Genomic DNA, 22,564 nt, shown 5'->3' on the forward strand with positions numbered 1-22,564 from the left:
CACACAGACACACACAGACACACACACACATATATATACAAACAATACTCCGTACACACACCCACACACACACCCCCTCCCCAAGTGTTCCGAGGCGGAGAAGTTTCCTGGCCTAGGTCCCTCGTATCTTTCCCCCACACACACGCGCGGGATTTTATCGGCGTCGGGGAGAAAGGAGAAAAGCAGGGAGGGAGGAGGGTAATCAATATCCTCGGTACTTGGTTACTCCCGTATACCTACTCGGTAGGTTACCAAGCATCGAGTAGTAGTACATCTCATCGATCTACTCCATACCTACTCCGTATAGGGTACGAGTATAGCAGTGTCTCACAATCTCAATCTCACCTCACCACCAGCCTCGAGAACAACTTATCACATCAGCCCAAAAAAAATACACATCAAATCATAAACTAATGCTCTAATATCATTCAAAAGCCATCTATGGTACACAAAACAGGCTCATCATTTACAATAAGAGTGAGGGGTTGGTAGGTTCAACTCAACCATAGGGTTCAACCAAGGGCCTCAGATCCATCTATATATCAGACCTTTGTCTTCCTTGGTGATTGATGAAGAACCTTTTCCCCTCTGCTCTTGAGAATTAATCAATAAAGATCCGCACTTTTTCCCTCTTGAAACTCCAATCGTCGCTCATGCTATATATTAACGCCCTGGTTCGTGCTTCCTCCGTGTCCCAGCCAACACTACAAAAATGCATGCATGGCCCCGTGTCTCCTTGCTCCGAACCGAGAGTTATCATCGCTCCGTCATATGCATTCACACAGTGAAGAACACCAAAATGCCCCCATCTGGCTTTCGGCATTTCACATGTAAACCCCGTGGAGGAAATGTGTACAAGAAAGGAATTGTTCAATCCCAATCGCAGTCCCAAGCTCCGCAATCACTTTTTTCTCCTTCTCCCCTACTTCCAGCTTCGTCACATATACATAATGGCAATGGTACCGCAGTCATTGCCTTTCATAGATCTGTAGTGTTGGCGTAAGTCTTTCACCAGGTCCATGAACAGATGGCGTTTAGTGAATGGTCCGCATGGCTTGCTGCAAACGTTGTTGCATATTAGAATCGGGGGCCACAGTATCCCAGAAGCCATATGTCAGGTTGTTTTGCAATTCCAAGAACAAGATGGTCATGCCCCAAACATGTGGACGAGCAACGGCAAGTCGTTCATAAACGACACGTGAGATTTGTTCCCGGATTTCGCCTTGCTGGGCGTCACTGTTGCTGGAACCCCAAAGATTGAGCATCAACTTGCAGAAGAAGTCTGTATGTGTGCTAGGGTAGCGAATCTGGTCCGCGATCGCATTCAAAATTTGATAACGACCTTCGAAGCCCAGAGACAGAGTGAATTTGGTCAAAAGGGTGACGTGGGTCGAGTTCGGGTCAAATCTGGCTTGCGCATTCGTAAGGGCATCCTGTCCGACCAAAGGTACAAGAGCATTGATGATCTCCACAGCCTTGGGAGGAGCCATGATCGAGGTTCTGCGCTCGGGATCTTGCAAAGAAGACTTGATTTGTTTGAGACCAGTTTCCATGTCGACTGTCTTGCTGAGAATATCAAAGATTGTTGCCTTGATTCCATCCTGTTGAAGTGGTGCATCAAAGTCAGAAGCGAGCACGGGACTCCGCTTGATTTCGTCAAGACGTTCAATCTTGAGGCCTGGAGTCATCGGGTCTGGCAGATCATGATATGCTGAGGGTTTCGCCGTCAGGATGAGGTTTCTCAATTGAGGGATCTGATATGACACTCGTGAGCAGAAGTACGAATGGTTTTCGCACAGAAACTCTGGATAGTCATGAAGTAAGATCAAAACGTTTCTCAGAGTACCCTTGTACAGATCCAGATTGAGCAAGTCCAGGCCTGGGGTGCTGGAGAGCTCTGAGATGTAGAGCAACAGCAATCCTATGAGCTCGCGGTATGCGTTCCATCCAGCGTGGTTGTTAGGTCGAAGCATACCATCAACAAAAACTCGATGAACCACCAGGCTGTACCATCCATAGCTGAAACCTGGGAACCAGAGTGGCTGCAGAGACTTGAAACATTTGGCAAAGGCCATCATGAGCTCCGAGTGTTCAGGAGTGGTGTTCAGACGAGCAGCTGAATATTCGTAGAGCATAGTGGCGAACAACCGGTTGAAAAGGCGCTGATGGAATGCCACGCCTCTCATAAGTTGGTGATGATTCAGTATGAGGACGAGGACCGTGAGAATGGTCTCAAGGTATGGCGCCTTGCTGAGGCGCACAGCGCCGTTGGTGTCACCCTGGAATTTGACTAGCATGATTATCAGACGGGCAAGAGCATCGGCATGAGAGAAGGCCACTTCAACACTTCCACGCACGCTCTGTGCTTCACGATCGTAGCACTCGATACACGAGTCGATGCACAGTCGCAAGAACTCTGTCAGATCCTCGGTGCTATTGATTGTCTGCTCCTTGTGTAGTTCCTTCAGGAATGCGGCACATGTGCCTTCATTGACACCGAGGTTTTCGAACATGCCGACCCACTCATCAAACACATATCGCATCTGATCTTGTTTGGCCTTGGCCTTGTCAGACACATCAACGCTGACAAACTGAGGAATTCCGTGCGCCCTCAGCTTTTGGGTCATCTCCGTAGCGAGCGGGAGTTCCGGCTGTTCTTTGAACCATTCTGACATTGCAATGAGGCTGTTCGCGAAGTCAGCTCTAAGTGCAATCGGCTCGTCAACGAACAATGTCTGGTCGAGGATGTCGGATAGAACCTTCAAGCCATGAGTATTCCTGCTCATCAAGATCGAGGCAACGGCGACGTCGACTCGGGCAAACTCCATGAGACCAACAGTCACAAGTGCCACAACCACATTTGAGCTGGCAAGGAGCAGGTCTTCATTCGCAGTCATCCACCTAAGTACGTCCCGAATGATTAGCTCGGACAGCTGGCAAAGTTTCGATAGGAGAAAAGCAAGGACTTCTGCTTCTAGCGGGCTTTGTGGAGGCTGCGAAATAAAGATGTTGCAAATCTTTTCTGCAATCTGTCTCGCGAGTAAGTCGGCAGCAGGACGGGTGGAGGAGGTGAGGACGATCAAGATTTGTCTAAAATCTTGGAAGATGGAGCTGTTCTTCTCCAAGTCCTTGAGCCGCAAGGCTTCTGAAGCTCGCGCGGCCTTTTGCACGTCTTCAATGAGTATAGAAATCCGTTCGTGTGGAGGAAGGCTTTCTGCAAAACCATTGACACGCGGCTGTTGCATGGCTGACAGCATACGGCTCTCTTGCTGGACCAGTGGGCTATGATGAGGAATTGCCGGTTGTTCAGCAGGAGTCGCTAGGTTTGGCATAGCGAGCGAATCCTGCAATATATCTGGTAGCTGCCTGGCAGCATCGGACGACGCATTGGGCATGGAGTTCACATTCATTCCGCTCACCCGGCGATCAAAATCTTCATAGACTGCTCGTTGTGCTTCATTGAGGCCACCGACACTTTGCTTGTAGGGTTCGGGAATCCAAGCTGACCATCGATTGGTGTTGGCTGGGATGAAATCTCTGCCTCCTCCCTCAGCAGCGAATCGGCGACGCTCTTCAAGTTCTGGTTCAATAACTTGCTCGATTTCAGGCATGGCCCGCTGCTCTGCTGCTTCCCTCACGAAGGAACAAGCAGTGTCCAGGTTATCATTGACGCACATCAAGATTGCTCCCTCTGGGAGAAGATGCTCGGGAAGGTCGTCCTGGGCTGGTCGGCGAATGTAGTTGGAAATGCTCATTCTCAAAGGTTCTTTGCATGTGACGAGGGCCAAGTTGCCAGCCAAAGATTTCACCATTGCCTTGGCGGCCTGACGATACTTCTCCACGTCTGGCTCCATTCCATAGTCCTTTGCAACAAGCTGTGCTGTCGAGATGGATGCAATTGTAATGGATCGCTCGACCACAGGAGCTATTATCTCCTGGATGGCTTGGTCAAAAGCGCGATAAATAATGTTCTTGACCATTGCTTGATCTGCTGGCGAGCCGGATGTTGGGGGATACTTCAGAACACCTTCAAGGCTGGGAAGTGATGCCATGATTTCTGCAGCCGAGAGACGCTCACGTCGATTCAATCCACTGTTGAGGGACAGCTCATCAAAATTCTCCAAGCCATCGGGGAGAACAGAGACATTTGTAATTTCATCGTCTGCCTGTGAACGTGCGCGGATGACATTCGCGGGCTCAAGTTTCTTGAAATCGAGCTTGAGATCTTTGCACAACACTTCAATTTCAAACTTCAAGTTGAGCTTAAGCTCGGAGAAATGATAAAGCTCAACCAGTACCCCAACGATCTCCATAAGCCATGGGTTTGGAGGCTTAAATATCAAGGATTGAGAGCCTTGAGCCAATACTTTACAAGTGAAGGGAATGACCAGCAAAAGGCGTTGAGTTTCGAACCCCTCAACGAGCAAATCCACGAAATAGATGTTCTTGTGCTTGATGGGTTTGTTTTGGGCGAGTGTCAAGGATCCTAGCCAGCCACCAAGATTTTTGAGATGGCCTCTCTCCTGAGTTGAGTTGATGGTCGACTCGGAACTCATCAATTTAACAATGCTCACATACGTCTCGCGGATGACTTCGGACGTGAGGAGGTTGTCATTGACCATATTGATGAACTGGAAATACATCTCTTGGTTATTGGGCTCGAGCCTCGCTCGCTGTTCGACCAGGTATGAAGCAAACCACTGATAATGCTCGGGATTGAAAGAGTCTCTCAGATCAGCCAATTTGCTAGACATGTTGTCCTTTGATAGATTGTTGATGACGAACAAAATTTTCTCCTGGACTTTTTGGTCGGGATCGAGAAAGTGAGCTGTGGGATTTGGTGGGTCTGCGTGCAGTGCTCGAAAACCACGTCCTAGATCTGCTGGTTCGCCATTCGTTGGAGCATTTCCAACGCCATTGGTTCCTGGCGCCTGCTGTGCTTGGAGACCTTCTTGAGCACGTTGCAAGATTTCTGGATGCTTCAGCTTTGGTATTTGTAAGAGTAGATTGCATAGCCCTGGCCAGTCTGATAGTTGGTCACTGATCTGGAGTAGCGCCTCGATTCCAAATCGATGCATGAGACTGTCAGAATCATGGTCACGAACCGCTCGCAAGATCAAGGCGAGACCAAAATCCCGTGGTATGGAAGGCAATAGCTTGTACTTGATGATGCTTCCGAAGAGTAGAGCAGTCTTTTCCAACGCATCCTCGGGATATTCGTTGTAGCAAACGTACTCGTCGAATAGGCCATGAACAATGCAACAGAACAGGTCTTGTAGATCAGGGTCTGTCGATGTCTTGAACCTGCGCATTTCGTTTACCATGTCGCGGATAGACAGCTCAGAGCGATACATACGTCCGAATAGTTCTGACATCTGCTTGTCGATTACCTCGGGAAGTTTGTTGCCTTTCTCTTGACTGCGGCGGTCCAGGATATCGTCGAAACCAGCTCCATAATTCATCAGACGTGGATACGTCTGGAGGCATGTGGTCTGAGCTGCTTCTATCAAAGCTCGTTCGCCCAGATGATCTTCCAGCTTCTCGAGGAGAGTGTGAACGGTGCGCAAACTCAGAGGTATCGATTGTGCAGCAGACTCGCCACGTTGCACCCGGAATTCATCATCTGCTTTGATACGCAGATATTTGAAGAGAATCATACCAAAATTATCATGACCTTCAGCAGCCTCAGAGATGTACCGATCAAGGTCGAACTCTGGCTCTATCTTGTCACGGATACAAGCAAGGTCGAGGGCCAGGGGGTTTGACCAGTGTTTAAGGAATTCCTGTGTCCAACCAAATTCCTCTGCACGATCGTAGATCATTTCTGTATGTCGCGGGTCGACTTGGAACACTAGATGGCAGAGGTCGAACAGGAACTGTGGTGGGCTCTGAGCAGCCAGGGTCTCGAGCACAACCCGATAATCTGCTCGCTGTTTTTCGAGAAATAAACCAAAGCACTCGGCGATGAACTTCTCTTGATCTGGCGTCCAGGGTTTCGCGCCAGATGCAGAAAGATATAACAAGAACAAGGAAGGATGATTCTGATAGACATCGCTCAATATATCCACACGATCCTCGCCATCTGGAGCAGTATTGGGTCCCAGGGCAACCTCAAATATCGCTTGACACGCATCGGCAGATACGTACGGAGTCTTTAGTTCTGCTTCCAGTGATCTTTTCATATCAACAGGTGCATTTTTGAAGTTGTCCAATGAGAGACATTGACGAAGACCTGGGATTCTTGCCGGCTCTACTTCTGTCGCAGGGCTAGCGAGAAAGCCGCCGAGATAAGATAATTGAGTATCTGGGTTCTGCCATTGACCTCCCCATAGCTTCTGCAAATCAAATGCGGTATTGTCAACGGCGATCAATCGCAAGGCTTTGAATAGTCTGGGGAAGTAACTTCTCCTTAATCGTAAACCCGGAATATCGAATCCCTGTACAACCAGGTTCCAATCGAGTTGTCTCGATACGAGTGCAGAGACGAAGTTGTTCATATCGAATGATTGGTTGACAGAAGAAACCAGGAATAACAAGGCAACAGACACTTCAGCTTCCGTCATCGAGGTCGGATTGAGCAACCCTAAGAAATCTTGAGCCGCCTGCTTCGAAGACAAGGCCTTGGGGCCCTGGCGTTGCAGATTGCGAGCCATTTCTCGGGCCTCGCTGTTGATTCGGAGGAGTTGAGATGACGCTAAAACGGTGGTGTGTTGGTCTGCATTGGCATTGCCGTAACGTGATGACAACGCAGTCCAAAGGTCAATTTTCTGCTGTTGTGTTCTTGTCCCAGCCGCCAGGGCATAGTATTCGATGACTGAGCACACATTCTCATGAGCAAGTGCCTGCGTACTGTTGCGACCATCAGACAGCGTTCGCAGCGAGTGTTGACCAAAATCGTTGAGGAAATGCTCAGCCTTTGATTTCAAGTCAACCCGTGCACATTTTGTAAATGCAATAGCAAGGATGACCTGAGGCAACGTGTCGGAGAAGAAGTGTTGGATGAAAGCCTCAAGATCAAAATCGCGAAACACATCCTCCTTTGAAGTGTCTATAGCCTCTGCGATTTTAGAGGGTTGCTCTGGGTCCCATAAAACCTTGTCGAGCTCTTGCTTCAATAGTTTGTAACTGCCTTGATCGAAATCCTTGGCCCCAGAAAATATAGCAGACACGTTGGACGTGACAGCCCGTCTGAAGTAAGATGCGAAAACGTCCATGCCGTTCGAGTCAAGCAACTTTCTAATCTTTTCCGCCTTGTTCTCCCACTTTGCTTTTCCTTCTCTTTCACTGATTGTGTCAAGGAGGAGAAGGATCTGGGTTGCAGATATTTTGGAGAGGGACGAAGGACCAGTGGTTGCTGAACCAAGATTGGATGATATGCTAGGAGATCGTTCGATGTTTGTCCCGGTAGGTGAACCTACACCAGGCCCGGTCAAAGAGGGCGAGTATGCACCACTCCTACTACTGTACACTCCTCCTCCACCGGCCCCAAGGCCAGACTGCGAGAAAGGACCCGCACTGGCCGAGGCGAATGACTGAGAAGGGGTGAGGGTTCTTGATCTGGGGGATGTGACGGAGCGGGACGAATATGCTTGGACTTGGTGAGCGCCAGCTTGGAGAGTGTTGACGGGAGAATTTGAATGAGACGAGCCAGGTGGTGTTCCCCGCCTTGAACCGAGGCGAGACTGACTGGCGTGTAAAGGAGGAAAGTTGGTCGAAGAAGGGGAGATCGATGAGGTGTACAAGTCAGACTCAGATAGCGCCTGGTCCCTGCGCGTTCCCGTGGCCGAAGACGAAGACAAGTTCGAGGTCGCAAGGGGGGTCAACCCACGTCGGGAGCTGGAAGAGGACAGAGGTTGTCCCCAGGGAGATTGGACTGCGCGAGGCTGCTGTCGAGGTTGGGCTTGCCTGTCTGGTTGTGAAGCAACGGATGACTGCCAGTGCGCGAAGGAGGAGGGGTTATCGAAGCTCATGCCAAACAATCATGACCTTTGCCAGGCAAATAACAAGTGATTGCAAAGTGACTGCTTGAACACGCGGGAGGTGAAGTCAGTATGCTGAGACGAACAGAGGCCAAGGCGGTGAGTCCAACGCGTCAGAAGAGGTTTAGGATTTGATGATGGGTGAATTGTATGTGGTAGAATAGAAGTGGTTGAACCGGGTTTGTGATGGTAAAAGAAGCGTCTTTCCTCTCATCTCCACGTTTCCCTTCGAGCAGAAGCAGAAGGCGCAAGAAGGCAAAGGCTGATTCGACCTCTGCGCGGGCTTGGCTGAAAGGCTTGGCTTTGATCACGTGACACTACGCGCCCAACCTCGACTCGACTAAAACCTCTAGTCTTTGTACTACGGAGTACGAGGAGTTGTCAATGCTCCTGATCTACTACGTGGCCACTTATCATTGTACAGTGAGTCAACCATAGGTACGAATGAAAATGGTTGCTTTTCAACTTTGGGTATCCCTGAATTTTGTAATTAACCTAAAACATGAGAACGTATTGTCATCCTGAAGCGAAGGTCAACGGGTCACCCTTCAGCAGCTTTGATGATACGAAGTGGCTGGTCGACAATCCGCGCACGGACAAGTACCCTGTAGCATCTGGATTCCATGCCACCTCCGTCCACAATCACCAGCCCATTGTCGTGTGCACACCCATACCCTATACATGCAGCAATTTCATCAAGAAAACTCGGAGCCTCGAGTATCGATTTCTCAACTCAAACCCCTCTCAGGTGCAACGTTGCCTTTTAGATCGGGTTGTCAACAGCCTCGGCTGCAGTTCGTTTTCTTCCCTTGGTCGAATTTGAGGAGACGCTGCGGCCCGCCGATTTGACACGAGGCCAAGTATCAAATGGGCTTCCCTTCTTGCGCGAGTTTCCACCAACTTCTTCGTCTGAGTGTGGAGATCCTTTGGCAGCAGAGCGCAATGATCGGGTTGTCTTGCTGGGGGATTCGACGTCTCCAGTCAACAAGTCATCGCCGTTGACATCAGCCGTTTCTTCAATATCAGTCAATGCTTCTTCTTCTTTCTCAAGCTCACGGGCTCGCTCCTCTTGTTCCGTCTGGAATAGTCGTGTTGGCTTGATTGAGCGTCTTGTGAGCGTACGGATTGGCTTGATCTTGGATCCTTTCGGAGTATATTCCAACAAACCAAGATCTTCGATGTCTTCAGCGCTGATCTCTTCTTCCTCATCGTCATCGTCATTGAATCGTCTATAGACCTTCTTGCCGCGGCTGTGGCTGTGTCAGTATCTATAGCCTCCATATGAAAAAAAAGGGAAAACTTACAACACGTAGACCATTCCCTCGTCCTTTTTGAGTGCTTCTTCCACCTGGGAATCCATCTTTCTTGTTTCTGTGCTGACCTTGCGTCGCTTCGCGGTTCCGGTGATTTTACGAGCAGACACAGTTTCACCATCCATAGCACTCTCTACGAATGGATTGGATTTGCTCTTGTCGACCTGTGGAACCCTATCCCTTGAATCGGTGAAGATCTGGATTTGACCTCGGCTGCCCTCATCATCGACTGAAAAGCTCTCCAGAGAGTAACCATTGTATCGCTTGCCCTTCCGATTTCTTCGTGGGCTAGGCTCAACATCTGCAACACCACCTGCTACATGAGTGGGCTCTTGGAAGAGAGCACGAGCTGTGGCATTGACCTTGGATATGGCCTTCTTTTTGGGTGTCTTGACCGGAGTCGGTAACATGCCGTGAGAAATCATGGTTGAAGACGATGCCAAAGCTTGTAGGTTTGCTCTGGAAGGTTGAGAGTGCTTTGAGGAGGATGGATGAATGGTAGGAGAAGGCGGGGACAGAACCTGTACACGTCGCGCAGGTCTAGTTTTGGGGGTCGACTGAGGGGAGTGAAGGCCCGGTGAAGTGACAGTGAACTTCTTTGAACGTTTTGGCGTCGTTAATGAAGCATCGTCAGGGCTCCTCCGCGAAGCGTCCGGGGTCGAATGGTGTTCTCTTGAAGCAATTCTTGCGCTGGATCGGGTAGGACGTCTCGGGTCGAAACGTTCATAGGCAGCGCCGTGGAGAGGAGTGAGAGGAGTTTCGGGGGTGGTCGTAATCTGGGCTGGAGGAGTCGCTGCCATGATGCGCGATGCTGCGGGAAGTGAAGGTGAAGTGCTATTGACTGCCGCGGTCGCGCAACGGGCGGTGACTTCACGCTGCGTGCACAAGGGACGCGTACAGGGTGAAAATATTTGAAAGTGAATCAAGGCTGACAATAAGACATTAGGTACAAGGACGGCAATTTGGTAAGGTAGTGATTGAGGCAGTAATTGAGAAGTGACAGCGACATTGAGGTCGACGTGGTGAGCTTGGGGGGTTTGAGAGGTTGGGCATCGCACTTCTGGAACATGAAGTGGGTGGCTGGGCTCGTGCCAAATTCTCTGGCCCACGCAGCAACCACCACCATCACCTCACAGAGTATGTAATGCAGCCAATTAAGCGAAATTTCTAGAGATGCGCGTAAATCATAGGCCTTCCCCACGCGTAAATGGCCTTTTGTTTGGGTCACAATTGCGGCCATTGTTGGCATTATATGAGTGTTTCAACCACAGCGTTAACCAACCCTAGCCGTCAACCCTGTACCAGAACTTTCTTTCGCTTTCCTGATATGGACACCGAAGACTCTCTATTAAGGAGTGACGACGTGGACCCAAGTCTTTGGGATTCTCCCGAGAAGCCTGGCAGCGAGCAACAAGAACCCCCCAAAAGCACCTCCAAGAATGCAAAGTCGACACGGCCAACATATCAAGAACAGGAAGAACGAGAAGATGGACTGCGTAGGGAGTTGGAGAGTGTACGACAGGTCAACGAGACCATTGAAGGGTTGATCCAGAGTCTGGGGAAAGCAAAGGAAAACATGCAGGTATGTATTGGTGTGTCGCGGTTTCTTTGCGATGACCACTAACTTCTTGTTTCAGACCGTCAACAATACCGTCGGTGCTGCATCAACACTTTTAAATACATGGACTCGGATATTATCTCAGACAGAACACAACCAGCGCTTGATTCTGGATCCGTCATGGCGCGGCGCAAGTCAAGACATCGCAGATATCGAGGAAGAAGCCCTAGAAAAGCAGCGTGCCGCTGAGCGAAGGGAAGCCGAAGAGCAAGAAAGGAAACAAGCCGCCGCTAAACGCGCCGCCGAGGAAGAGAAGAGGAAAGCTGATCTGGCCGCAAAACAAGCGAGGCCTACATCAGGTCGTGGTAGCAGGATCGGTGTCGGAGGCAGAGTACCCAGCGCGTCCTCTACTTCATACGTACAGATGGGAGGCTCAAGCAGCGGTGTCAAGCGCGGAGCATCGTCTTCAAGAAGAACAACGTCTGGCATAGGACGAGGAACATCTGGAAGAGGCTCTCGAGGGCGTGGTTGAAGGTAGAGTCCGGTGACATATCACTGAGTGCCCGCATCTTGACCCTGTAACATTTGTCTCTCACAGGACAAATGCAGCAAGCCCGAGCTTTTCTTTGATAAGGTGATTGAATGCATCCATCCACCACTGGGCGGTCTTGTTCCAGCCCCCAACAAGCGGAAGCGTGTGTATGGCATGGTGAGGTTCAGACTATGGCGACCGCCCACCGATATATAAAAGTGTCCAGGATTCTTGCAGCAGGTCCAGCTGAGCGAGCCAGACGGTTGGGAATTCCTGGAAGCCCATATATGCACCCACCTCAGACACAGTCAGGAACTACCGAGCCGGTGGTTGGCTACGAGTGATCGTCCCGACTACGACAGAGCCATTGTGTACCTTAAACAAGAGATCCAAAACCGCCAACAATTGAATCGAAGGAGTTTGTGTTAAAGGTCATGAGACTCTCTAGCGGCAGGCCAACTCATCAGCCTGTTCCACATACGCGTGTAATACGCCTCGCCGTGTCTGGCATATCATCTCGGATCAAGGATGGCCGGCACCAAGGTATCCAACCTACCAATACCAAACTCGACCTTTGTACATACTCGAGTTATTTTCAAGCAAAGTGCCACGTCTGCCTAGGATCCGGCATGACTACCAGCAAATTCCTCACTAATGTGGTCCAACAAGCATGGGGTCTGCAAGTACCAACAAGGGCACATGGCTTTGATAGGCAATGCATGACAGCAGAGAACGAAAGGTGGTTTCTTGATACTCGCGAGGTAGTAATACTGGAACTACCTCCAGCGTCAATAAGTTCGTAGCTATCATCGTGGACCACTATCTAGACTATTTTCGTCCTCATGGTTTTGTCTCGCGGCAACCAAATCATCAAGTCAATACATAGTAACGCGATGACATTGTCAAAACGACAACAGTCACAAATAAAAAAGCCACCAATCCTGACAGAGTACTCCCTCCTGGAGGGTTTTGTATCACCAATCGGGCGGTGTGTTTTGGTATGCTCACAAATCCCGTCCACCATTTACCTCACGAACAAGTACAAACGTCACCCATCGTGTCCGGTCTACAAACTAAAAAACATCGAGGGAGATATGGCGCGCAACTCGTGACTTCCGTTACTCGTACGCCGTGTTGAGATTGTTCGATTCTGTTCCGCGAGTTCTCGACTCGACCGGAGAGATTTCCCTTTCAAATATATCCTCCCTTGTCATTTTTGCCTTGACGTTCCGACCTGGTCAAGACCTCCTTGGAAGTCAAGTTTCCCACTCCCTCCAGGACACCGCCTTTACCCAGTTGACCCCCGACTCCCTCGTTGACGCCATCCTGAACGGCGTCGACGTTTTGGTCGCCGGTGATCTTGGTTTGACCCAGTTTGTCTAAACGAGGGCGTGGGTGAGAAAAGGACTTTGTGACGGCCGGGGCGGCGAGTACGAAGAAGAGGAAACGATCCCGTCTCTCCCTCCCCTGCCAAAATTTCGCAAAGACGTACCTTTTGCGACGTAACTGGTCTTGTTTTCACCCCACCATCCCAAGACCTTATCTTCTACCCATGGTACCCAATTCTCGTATTGTTTGTTGTACCAATTCTTTGCACCTTCCATGATTGACCACCTTGGGGATACAGTGCGACGGTTTGGGGGATGTATGGGAGATGGAGTCGGGCGGGGAGGGGAGACGGGTAGCTCGATCGACAATATATACTGTGACAGTGTGCTTCGAGGGAGGAATGGAACAAATTCCCCCAAGTGTATCTGTTGTAAGAGTACGAGTAGAGTAGAGCGAGTTCGTATACAATACAGACAAGGTAACCTCGAGGGGAATGTAGAATTTTTCTTTTCTATTCAACGAGAAGCGGCAAAAGGGAAAGAAGGGGGCATGATGGCATCATGTGGACATTTTCAGTGCCAGGAGGAGGAGGAGAGGGAGAGGAGCATGTGGTAGACAGGAATGACAAGCCCTTGGGGGGGGTTTGTGGCTGGTACGTCAGTTCAGTCACACTCCTTCAATCACTCAACACACCACACGGGAGTACGAGTACAGCGAAGAGGGAACATGCAGGGAAGTGGCTTTGCGGTAGGTGGGATTGTGTTGTAGAAAGTTGGAAGATGGCAGAAGAGAACGAGGAGTGGACGGGGGGTGGTGTTGATGATGACGTAGTTTACAAGGATTCACCCTGGACGCAAATTCAAAAGAGAGAACAAAAGGCAAAGGAGCCTTGGAAGACAAGGGGATTTGATGATCGAAGAAAAACTAGGATCGCTTCAGGCATGGGATCTCTTTTTTCCTACAAAATACGCCGTGATACTCGAGGGAAATACTTTGTAAGGAGTACTTTTCTTGCTCATACTCGTACGGTAAGTGTTTTTGATCAAATGACGTGGCAACTGAGTCTAGGTATGCATTTGATTGATGCTTCTAATCACTACCACCTACTTATTGGCACTTGTACTCCGGCACAGCTTCAGACTTCCACCTTTCGACTTGTCTTCGCCCGTCTCTCTCCGAATCCCGGTGGTTCCTACTGACAAGGCGATGTGATGTTGTCCCAAACCTGCCGGTTACATTCTTGATGTTCCAGACCTTCGTGGGGTGAGGTGATGTTTTCAAACACCTCATACGGCGAAGTGATGTTGGCCGAGGTCGCGCGGGGCGAAGTAATATTGTGAAAGACTTCATACGGCGAAGTGATGTTATACTTGATCATTTCGTATGGTGATGTGATATTGTCGACGGCTTCGTACGGTGAAGTGATGTTGTACGTGATCATTTCCCACGGCGACGTGATGTTGCCCGAAGTTTGCCGTGGAGATGTTATATTGTCAAACACTTCCACTTCGTGTGGCGACGTGATGTTGTCCAAGTAACTGCTGGCGTGAACTCCGGAGTTGACATGTTCAGACGAGGGCAAGGCATTTTGTCCGTAAAAGTCTCTTCTTGGAGAGATCCCAAACAGCGTCCGGTACGCTGTCAGTATACCGACCAACAAGCCAAAGCAAATAGCAGTAGCCACGTTGAGGGTGAGATGTTCTTGACGATCTTTGTTGCCCATTGTTGCGTTGAAAACCCTGTATCTTGGACGTATTTGATCTGGCTACGAAACCCCAACCAAGGAAATTCCCCTGGGACGCCTTTTATACATTTCATCACAGTCTCTCTACTCGGATGGCCCATCATCGGGTCAAACTGCCCAACATTCAGATGCAAGAGAACATACGGAGTAAAGGCAAAGGTCTTTGAGCCGCACTAGAACGACTGTCCTGCTCAGGCTCCAGCCTGTCGTTGCATTCGGCTACCATCAGATAAGGTAGCCTAACCAACGTGTTCTGCATTCATTGGTCCATTGTAAAGCCGTTCTCCCACTACCCTCTTCCCCCTCTGCAATGTTGGGTAAGACGATTCCCAAACACCAATCCCTGTCTGGTTACTGGTCGGGCTTGGGGAAAGGCGTCAAAGACATGCATGGACGCCCCGGTAGATAACTCTAACGACGGTGATGCTGGTTGTGATCGTCCAAATACCAAAAGCAATATACTGCATCTCTGTAGGATGGTTGCCCCGTGGGTTCCCCGATGAAAAATCAACGAAGATGGTTAGGAAACTCCAAACAAATGCAAATGGAAGGGTGAATATGTAGACCATGACAGCAAATGGCCATCGTATATAGTTCACTTGTGTTTCGAAAGAACGCATAATGTTGTAGAAGCCGAGTATGGCACGAGAGAACAGAAATCCAGAGAACAACGTCGGATAACCGCTGACCAAGGGTTGTCCGGTAAAGGCGAATTTGATGTTGGCCATGAACAAGAGTGGAAGGATGGTCAGTTCCTTGAAGCGCCAGAGGAAGACAAACACGTCGTCCGTGAAGATGGATCCGGGAGAGGATATCCGCTCGATGTGGTGTGCTCGTTGCCATCGTACCTTTGGGGACCGATTCACACATTAACAAGGAAGACATGCCATCATCAAACCATGCTAGGGCGTACCATTTGCATGAGCCATGATGTCCATGATGGTGGACTTTCAATCATGACCAGGGCGTTGCTCACGTAAAGTCGCTTCCAACCAAATTGACCCAGACATGTAGCCATATGAGCATCCTCGTTGGCCCACTGAGTTGCGAGTCAGACCTCTCTCGGCACCCATCGCGGCGTACGCTAACTGCTGCACTTACCACTTTGGCGCCTTGAAAAGTCTGCAAGTACCAGGGAAGAAGGGCCTGTGCCAAAGCGTGGACAGAATATGCGGTGTTCGGACCGGTCAGAATTGTCGACGACCCATTTGCTGCACAGAACGCCCGCGCTGTGTACACACCAGCTTGGAAATAGGACCTGTAGACTAAGTTCAGTAAAGAACATGGTTGACTTCGGATCATAACTGAGGAAGATGCTGCGCCAGCCTTGTCATCCCCAGCCAAGGTGGCAACAGTCATCTCAATGCAATCTGGAAGCACAGAGGTGTCTGAGTCCGTTGACCATATCCAAGGCGTTCCGAGTTTATCTGCAATGACTTTGGAAACAAGCCATGCCGCAAATCGGATTTCCTTGATGCCAGAGTGAGGTTGCAAGATACACAAGGACGGGACAGTATCTGGGGAACTTCTCTGAGCGGTGGCCAGATCACCTTGCTGGTCTATCATCTCTGCTACTCTCATGCAGACATGTCGTAGAGCCCGTTGAGACTGCCTCTGAAGATTTTGAGCGTCATTTGGCTGGTTGCGCCGTTTCATCTCTGTTTCGACCATAACGCCCAATGGGTCAGGAAAGGATAACACATTACTCCCACTTGTACGGAACTCCTGATATAGACCAACGTGTTGAGCCAGAGCCGCGAGACAGATGGTTGAGGCTAGAATTCACATTGTATCGCATACCTCGTGAAAGATGTCCATCATCTCTTGGTTCTCAGTCGAGGTCCCGTCTAATGCGAGGACAAAGAACTTGACACTCTTTCCATGGCTCCTGTAGCTCTGGAGACATCTTCGAAAGTCCTTGGGGTTTTCGTTGTACCCAATTGCGCAGGCGACGCACGATGTATCTCTATTGAGATCCTTGGCTAGTCTCTGGCGTTTTCGGGTTTTGTAAAGGTTCCATTCAAACATGAAAATCAAAGAAGCTACTTCGGCCGTGTTGACGATTTGAAGTCGAAGGATTGTCCACAGGATCAGTAACCCCAAGACCGAAGTCAGTTGCCAGGAAATCCCCATGGCGGACAATTTCAAGCGTTTTGAAGCTGATTTTGACGTAGCAGTTGCTAGAGGGTAGGGTACTCCGTGCCTGGTGAGCCTAGAGGCGAATATGCTCGCACCCAGAGCTCTTACTTGTTAGGGAATGGCTGCACCCTCGGGCGGGCCGTGAGGGGCGCTTCGGGCCAGAGGCACTACGCTGATCAGGTCTCCTAAATAAAGACGTCAGGCAGATCCGGGCTTACCAGGCTCAGAGACTCACCACGCTTCTTGGGTTCTCAAGGCTGCAAACAGGGCTGCTCATCCTGCTGTCGAGTCCCTCTCCATACCCAACTCTCAACGCAGATCGAGCGGCCAGCTTCCATCTTATCCTCCCGAGCATGATAGTTGAAATTGCATCTTCGAAGCAGTCCCTTACTCCTGTGGTTTTCGGTGTTGAGAAAGGCCCACATAGTAGTAGAAGTAGTCGGTGCTGGCTCGATAGTGGTCTCTTGTTGGTCATGGTCGTTGCTGTTGTTTGGGGCAGAACGACGCCTCAACTTTTCCCTCTCCCAATCTGCCAGCCAGGCAGTGAGAGCCTCGGTGGCCAAACCGCGACCCCAAAACTTCGGAGCGAGGAAAATCCCGCACGTCGGTAGAGTGTCGAGGGCATGACTTGCTACCAGACCAATCACTCGACGTCGAGACTGCGTCCCCGTGGTGGTATCTTGCAGCTCAATTCCATACGTGAGAGAGTCATTTTGTGTCATTCGCCGTACCAGCCATTCGGCGGTTTCGGTCAGGGACTCGTCAGGTCTGCCCTGAGGCTGCCATTTCATCACTTCTTCCTCTTGCCTGAGGGCGTGGCAATCAGCCAAGTCTTGAATTGTCAGTGGACGTAGAATGAGCCTCGCCGTGCGAATCTTGCGCCGACCGTACTCTAATTCCATTTGCGCATTCATAGTACGACGGGGGCCTGGAATACTGATGTAGCAAGCTGACCTAGGTAAGGAACTTCTTGTGCAAGGTCGATTGAGTAGAGAATGAGATTTTCAGGGCCAGGGTACGATCAAACTGCTCGCGGCTTCCCCCCGATCGGGAAACAGGGTGATGCTGTTCTTGCTCACCCTTGACTCACCGGCCATGGACGCGAAATTTAGGCAGCAATGGTGCGACGCTGCTACCGTGGTCGGTAGGCGCCGTGTCCCTAATTGGACTGCCGTGCTGAGACGGGAACTAGGACTCGGTCTTCTAAGCTTCTCATACTTTTGTCCGTATTGAATCGATGTCAATGCTATACATTATACGCGCTGATGCGCCGGTAGTAAAGTCGTGAGGTTAAGTAGCATTGCAGCACTGGCTGAAGGATGGCGTCGAGGACTGCTTGTTTGACTTCGGCCCTTTTGCGTGATGGGACACTTCATTTCCAGTTTCTGTACCTGGGAACACTCGAGTTGGGAGAATTCTTCGGCGCCTGCGTCGGTTGTCGTCTCATTCGACGCAGCTGACAAGATCTCGAATAGACTCGTGCTCCGTCATCTTAAAAACGTAACCAAAGACATAATTTTAGGTCAGATGGTGACTGATAACAATAGTGGTCTACTAAGACAGTGAGTGATCGACCACCCAAGTGTGCCGCTCTGGTATCCAAAGTTTTCATCCATGCGAGAAGCCCTTGCGAAACCTGGCTGCACGGTCTTGGTCCTGATGTCCACGCAAGCCTGCTGATCGTGAAGCCATTCTGGCGTTTCCTGGAACATTGGATACATGGGCTACTTTATGCAATTGGGCGGCATGAAGCCACAGACTAGCTTTGACCTGACTGTGGGTATAACGGGGGCTCATAGCTGTCGACAACATGTGCAGCTGGGTTTTTGTCGAACAGCTCGATCGGAGAGATGCCATTCTCTACGGTATGATGGATACATATATGACACTATGAGCGCGGCAACGAATACTGCTGACACCTCAGGCTGGGTCTGGTCGCCTGTATCGCCTGTCTCCCCCTGAATTGGCGTGCTATCCCACTTTGTCTACAAGGGTTTCACCATATCAACACTCAAGTTGCCTTTTATGGCCGGCTGGGGCTTCGTATGTAATTTACAACGTACCAAAGGTCGAGCAGACGGTTCTTGCCAAGATAAATATGCAGTTAGAAAGATAGGCTAGACAGTAGACGATGCTGTCCTCCCCTACCTGGTCCGAGGTACGTGGCAGCGACAGGAGGCATATGGGCCGTCATCGTCTCTCAAGCCTCTGGGATCTTGTCGCGGGTGATGACCCATAGTTTCTTGGTATAAGGGCCCTTTGAAATCCAGGTAATGTGCATGCCAGACGTCAAGCCAATCGCATCACCGGCTCTGAAACTATGCTTGTTCCCAGTCTCTGTCTCGGTGACATCGACTTCCCCTTCCAGAAGGAGGATCATTTCGTCACCCAGAGTCCCGGTGTACGGAGTCGTCAAGGAGCCCTTATCGTCGAGGTTGGTGGCGGCGATGCCCTTGCCAGAGCGCCAACCACCTGACAAGTGCGTTCCAGTGGAGCCGCCCATCCGAATGAAATCCTGTAGAGCTCCCCAGCTACCTGAGGGCCTTCCTTGGGCTCTGTAAAGTGATGGTCGGTCTACTCCTCAGGGTTGTCAGACACATGATTGGTCTGGAGGTCGACCGGTGGTTCGGGGGTGGCGTCTGTGCCGTTCCAGGTGACCCGGTATTTCTTGAAGAACGGTGCATCGATCTCCCAACGGACTTCCAGCCCCTTTGGGAGCTGATGATGCTGCCCGGGCCTACCTTGTACGTCTTCGCGGTCGAGGTGACGGTGAGGACCGCCGTCCCGTCTACGACACAGGCAGTTTCGTCTCCAAGAGGCGCCGAGTAGGTGAGTCTGTGAGAACCGTCTACTTGAGCTCCAGGCGAGGTCGGCCCGATTCTCCAGAATCCAGAGGACAGGTCGCCTGTCGAACCAAAGGTCCGGGCAATGGTGACCTCGCCGTGGACCTGTTTGCCTAGTTTGGGCTCCACCTACTCGAAAGGCTTCCACTCTGCTGCAGGCGGGTTTTGCAACCCTGCATGCACGACATGTGGCCTAGGAGGCTCTGGTCCGCGCTGAATCATGGTGGGAGGTTGCGTCCAACTGAAATGTAGGCACGGAGGAACGGGATTAAGTAGACTGAATTAGATTATTTGCTTTCATAGTTGGGCGAATACCTAGAAGAACAAACAACCCCTCTTTAGATGTCTGCGCGTGAGATCGAAGAGTGTGCCACAACTCAGTGGTCTGAAACTCAATAACAATCTCTAAGATGTTCGGACCGCATCCGTCTTATCAGAACTTCCACAGGGCTGAGGCTATACATGGTTTTTTTCTTGGTGACGATGTCCCTTTTGTCCGTAGGCTATCAATTTGAAAGTGTGTGAGGGTGTGCTACCAGGCCACAACTTATTATACATGGCGCTTTCGTTCCACCCCCCCGCATGCTTCACGCGGGGAAAATGAGGGTTGATCCGGAGTACGTCTGATCCATTCGTACCCTCGTTGGGCTGGACCGCGCTCAGGCTGAGCTCCTGTTTCGCCCTGTCCGTCGCACCACTATTGATGTCAATATCTCTGGCATCCGAACCGCCTGCCGTAATACCTGTTGAAACGAGGAAAATGAAGATCTTTTGACGTCTCGTCCGGCAGTTACAGCCCAACGTTGCTTATCAAAAACGACAAGAAATGGTGATTGCGCCGGGACGTTCGGCCTGGCTCTCCGTCTATCAGCAAAAGAATTTTGAAGCGTCCCAAGCAATCGTTGGAAGTTTGCGAAGCCATCTTTTCTTCTGATTGGATTGAGGCACAGACGAAGGGGGAATTGCACAAAGCGAATGAAGATAACGAAGCCGATGGCCCTATTGGAACTCACCGCCAAAGTGGGACAGTTTGTGGGTCAGACTCCCAGGGAAGGTGACCACGAACACTTCCGGAACATCACGCCCAACACCTGCGAACATGGTTTTCGGCCAAGCTGAGATGTAGTCCAGATCGGACGGTGTGAAAGTAATCAATCGGCCCCTACTCGCTGGTTCTCAGGCTACGGCATCTGACCTCACCGACATGTCTGAAATATAAAGTATACGACGGCCAGATCCAGCGTATCTACTATGGCACAAGAAAGCCTCACCAGCCTCGACTCGACGCCATGCCTATATATCTGTCTATGCAACGGGTGCGCTTCTCTAGCCCCGATGCCTACGAGAAATTCAAAGTCCTCTTTGCCGACACTCGTCGCCATCTGATGACGCTGCCCGGCTTCCTCCATCTGACGTGGTGGGAGCATCCAGACGACCGAAGCTGGTACAACGAATGCAGCTTCTGGACGAGCCGTGGCGCACTCTACGACTGGCACAAAAACGTGTACCACAAATACTGCAAGACCTGGGCCGCCAATGGGGCGATCATGGAGGACATCATCACCAACTTCGAGCTCGTCGGCACCCGACTCTTGCGGATTTGTCCTGTCTGCAATCTAGCCCAAGACAAAAAGTACGACCTGGCTCAGGAGCAGGCCGTCCTCCACGAACAGTGCCCCCAGTGTGGCTTCCACTTCCCTGTTCTGGAGGAGACACCGTCAAGTTTTGCCGTCTTCAAGGACGCGGTGATCGGGACAGATGACAAGGACGAAGGACGGGCTGGAGAAGACAGTTGCCCTGTGCACAAATAATGGTTCGAAGTCACTGCCTGTATAGTCTGACGGCACGTTTAATTGCCGCGAGAGGAGATGTGATAGCCAGGCCGCTCAGTACTTATCGACAAGAGGAACTCGTTGGCCGGTAGATGGCATCATCCTTCAAGTGATGTAACACGCAGCTACAATAGATGCAACCCGCTGAGGAAGCTCAGATGAACCCTTCCTTCCAATTGTCATGTTTTGCTTGACGCTTGCGGTGCGCTGATCTCGCAGAATTCGACACAGTCTCTTGATGACAAAGGTCCTGACTCGACACGACGATGAGGCTTCGGACGAGTTCAGCAAGCGCTATGTTGGTGTTGAACTCATTGACGGCGCTAATCCTTTCCTCCAAGTCAAGCTGGGCTCATGTGGCTCCGCATCGTGTTCGTCGGTTTATCGGGAGTGCGGTCCTACGGTTCGGAGCCAGGATTGACAGCTGTGCGTTCGTTTGCGTATAGTAGAAGCAGACGGCTCCCCGGACCGGTTCCGTAACCAATAGTAAATAGCCCCTTTGCTATGGATTGTAGCGTCTGTGAACAAATGCATTTTATTTGCCATTTCGGTCGACGGCAAGGACCGCAAGATCGCCTTCGACCCTGGTATTCGTGCGACTCGAGGAAGTTCGTCGACGTCGGGAAGGTTGCAGACTTAAAAGCCGTGGCTTGGTGGTAAGGTAGCGTTGTGCGTACTGCAGAGGTGGGTGTGCGTACTACTTATTGCCCATTCCGCACGACCGGGATACCAGCGTTTTAGGGGCATGTTGTGAGCTTCCGACTTGCACCCACATCCGCAGATTGCAACTCAATTGGCCATGTCATGCTCACGAATCTGGCCACTATTTCCTATCTTATTAAGCTACCGAGATCACGTCTTCTTTTGAGCGCGTTCGGCCATCTTCTTCGCTTTCTCGACCTTGCCCTGGTCTTGGTACAAGATACTGAGACTCAGAGCTGCCTCGCGTGTTAACGGATCTAGTGGCCCAAGCAGCGCCTCAAAGCCTCTGAGCGCTTCAGAAAACATCTCCTCTGCAGCTTGATCCTTTCCCTGGTCACGGTACAAACGGCCTAGATTATGAGTAGTGCTGAGGGTCCAGGTATGGTTGGGTCCCAGGGTTTTCTTCTTCCCAGCCAGCGCTCGATCGTACATCTCCTCCGATGCGTGAAATTTGCCCTGGTCCCGGTAAAGAGCTCCCAGGTTGTGAATGTTTGTGAGTGTCCAAGTATGCTCCGACCCGAGAGCTTTCTGGTTCCCCGCCAACGCGCGTAAGTACATCTGTTCGGCCGCGTCCAGCTTTCCTTGGCTACGAT

General features: G+C 50.7%; 8 protein-coding genes across 8 annotated transcripts; 1 reads left to right on the forward strand and 7 right to left on the reverse strand.

Moving 5' to 3' along the window:
• Positions 1 to 403: 403 nt before the first annotated feature.
• PV06_02526 (uncharacterized protein) lies at positions 404 to 8,199 on the reverse strand. The gene has a single exon (XM_016403224.1). The coding sequence runs from the start codon at positions 7,968 to 7,970 to the stop codon at positions 1,035 to 1,037; it is 6,936 nt and encodes a 2,311-aa protein (XP_016267121.1). The 5' UTR covers positions 7,971 to 8,199; the 3' UTR covers positions 404 to 1,034.
• A 220-nt stretch (positions 8,200 to 8,419) lies between these two features.
• On the reverse strand, positions 8,420 to 10,362 carry PV06_02527 (uncharacterized protein). The gene is made up of 2 exons (XM_016403225.1): positions 9,284 to 10,362; positions 8,420 to 9,229 (listed from the first exon to the last, which is right to left on the reverse strand). Exons 1-2 carry the CDS (start codon positions 10,090 to 10,092, stop codon positions 8,743 to 8,745), a joined length of 1,296 nt encoding a protein of 431 aa, XP_016267122.1. The 5' UTR covers positions 10,093 to 10,362; the 3' UTR covers positions 8,420 to 8,742.
• A 147-nt stretch (positions 10,363 to 10,509) lies between these two features.
• PV06_02528 (uncharacterized protein) lies at positions 10,510 to 12,331 on the forward strand. The gene is made up of 2 exons (XM_016403226.1): positions 10,510 to 10,874; positions 10,930 to 12,331. Exons 1-2 carry the CDS (start codon positions 10,545 to 10,547, stop codon positions 11,380 to 11,382), a joined length of 783 nt encoding a protein of 260 aa, XP_016267123.1. The 5' UTR covers positions 10,510 to 10,544; the 3' UTR covers positions 11,383 to 12,331.
• On the reverse strand, positions 12,145 to 13,456 carry PV06_02529 (uncharacterized protein). The gene is made up of 2 exons (XM_016403227.1): positions 12,875 to 13,456; positions 12,145 to 12,761 (listed from the first exon to the last, which is right to left on the reverse strand). The coding sequence occupies exons 1-2, from the start codon at positions 12,984 to 12,986 to the stop codon at positions 12,574 to 12,576; spliced, it is 300 nt and encodes a 99-aa protein (XP_016267124.1). The 5' UTR covers positions 12,987 to 13,456; the 3' UTR covers positions 12,145 to 12,573.
• A 447-nt stretch (positions 13,457 to 13,903) lies between these two features.
• On the reverse strand, positions 13,904 to 14,434 carry PV06_02530 (uncharacterized protein; the record flags this gene model as incomplete). The annotated part of the gene is made up of 1 exon (XM_016403228.1): positions 13,904 to 14,434. One exon carries the CDS (start codon positions 14,432 to 14,434, stop codon positions 13,904 to 13,906), a length of 531 nt encoding a protein of 176 aa, XP_016267125.1.
• Positions 14,435 to 14,832: 398 nt separating this feature from the next.
• On the reverse strand, positions 14,833 to 16,588 carry PV06_02531 (uncharacterized protein; the record flags this gene model as incomplete). The annotated part of the gene is made up of 4 exons (XM_016403229.1): positions 14,833 to 15,303; positions 15,369 to 15,494; positions 15,557 to 16,180; positions 16,256 to 16,588. The coding sequence occupies 4 exons, from the start codon at positions 16,586 to 16,588 to the stop codon at positions 14,833 to 14,835; spliced, it is 1,554 nt and encodes a 517-aa protein (XP_016267126.1).
• Positions 16,589 to 16,845: 257 nt separating this feature from the next.
• PV06_02532 (uncharacterized protein) lies at positions 16,846 to 17,508 on the reverse strand (the record flags this gene model as incomplete). Its single annotated transcript, XM_016403230.1, has 1 exon — positions 16,846 to 17,508. One exon carries the CDS (start codon positions 17,506 to 17,508, stop codon positions 16,846 to 16,848), a length of 663 nt encoding a protein of 220 aa, XP_016267127.1.
• A 1,286-nt stretch (positions 17,509 to 18,794) lies between these two features.
• On the reverse strand, positions 18,795 to 19,659 carry PV06_02533 (uncharacterized protein; the record flags this gene model as incomplete). Its single annotated transcript, XM_016403231.1, has 3 exons — positions 18,795 to 19,125; positions 19,173 to 19,499; positions 19,571 to 19,659. 3 exons carry the CDS (start codon positions 19,657 to 19,659, stop codon positions 18,795 to 18,797), a joined length of 747 nt encoding a protein of 248 aa, XP_016267128.1.
• Between the last annotated feature and the right edge of the window lie 2,905 nt (positions 19,660 to 22,564).

This window comes from Exophiala oligosperma, assembly GCF_000835515.1.
Source record: "Exophiala oligosperma strain CBS 72588 unplaced genomic scaffold supercont1.2, whole genome shotgun sequence".
Taxonomy (NCBI): domain Eukaryota; kingdom Fungi; phylum Ascomycota; class Eurotiomycetes; order Chaetothyriales; family Herpotrichiellaceae; genus Exophiala; species Exophiala oligosperma.

What these genes read in the sequence shown, in the direction of transcription:
- PV06_02526 (XM_016403224.1), bottom strand. Translation starts at nt 7,970, where the DNA reads ATGAGCTTCGATAACCCCTCCTCCTTCGCGCACTGGCAGTCATCCGTT.
- PV06_02527 (XM_016403225.1), bottom strand. Translation starts at nt 10,092, where the DNA reads ATGGCAGCGACTCCTCCAGCCCAGATTACGACCACCCCCGAAACTCCT. An exon ending in GAGGGAATGGTCTACGTGTT is followed by an intron (nt 9,230 to 9,283) that starts GTAAGTTTTCCC and finishes ACACAGCCACAG; the next exon opens with CCGCGGCAAGAAGGTCTATA.
- PV06_02528 (XM_016403226.1), top strand. Translation starts at nt 10,545, where the DNA reads ATGAGTGTTTCAACCACAGCGTTAACCAACCCTAGCCGTCAACCCTGT. An exon ending in AAGCAAAGGAAAACATGCAG is followed by an intron (nt 10,875 to 10,929) that starts GTATGTATTGGT and finishes TTCTTGTTTCAG; the next exon opens with ACCGTCAACAATACCGTCGG.
- PV06_02529 (XM_016403227.1), bottom strand. Translation starts at nt 12,986, where the DNA reads ATGGAAGGTGCAAAGAATTGGTACAACAAACAATACGAGAATTGGGTA. An exon ending in GACCAGTTACGTCGCAAAAG is followed by an intron (nt 12,762 to 12,874) that starts GTACGTCTTTGC and finishes GCCCTCGTTTAG; the next exon opens with ACAAACTGGGTCAAACCAAG.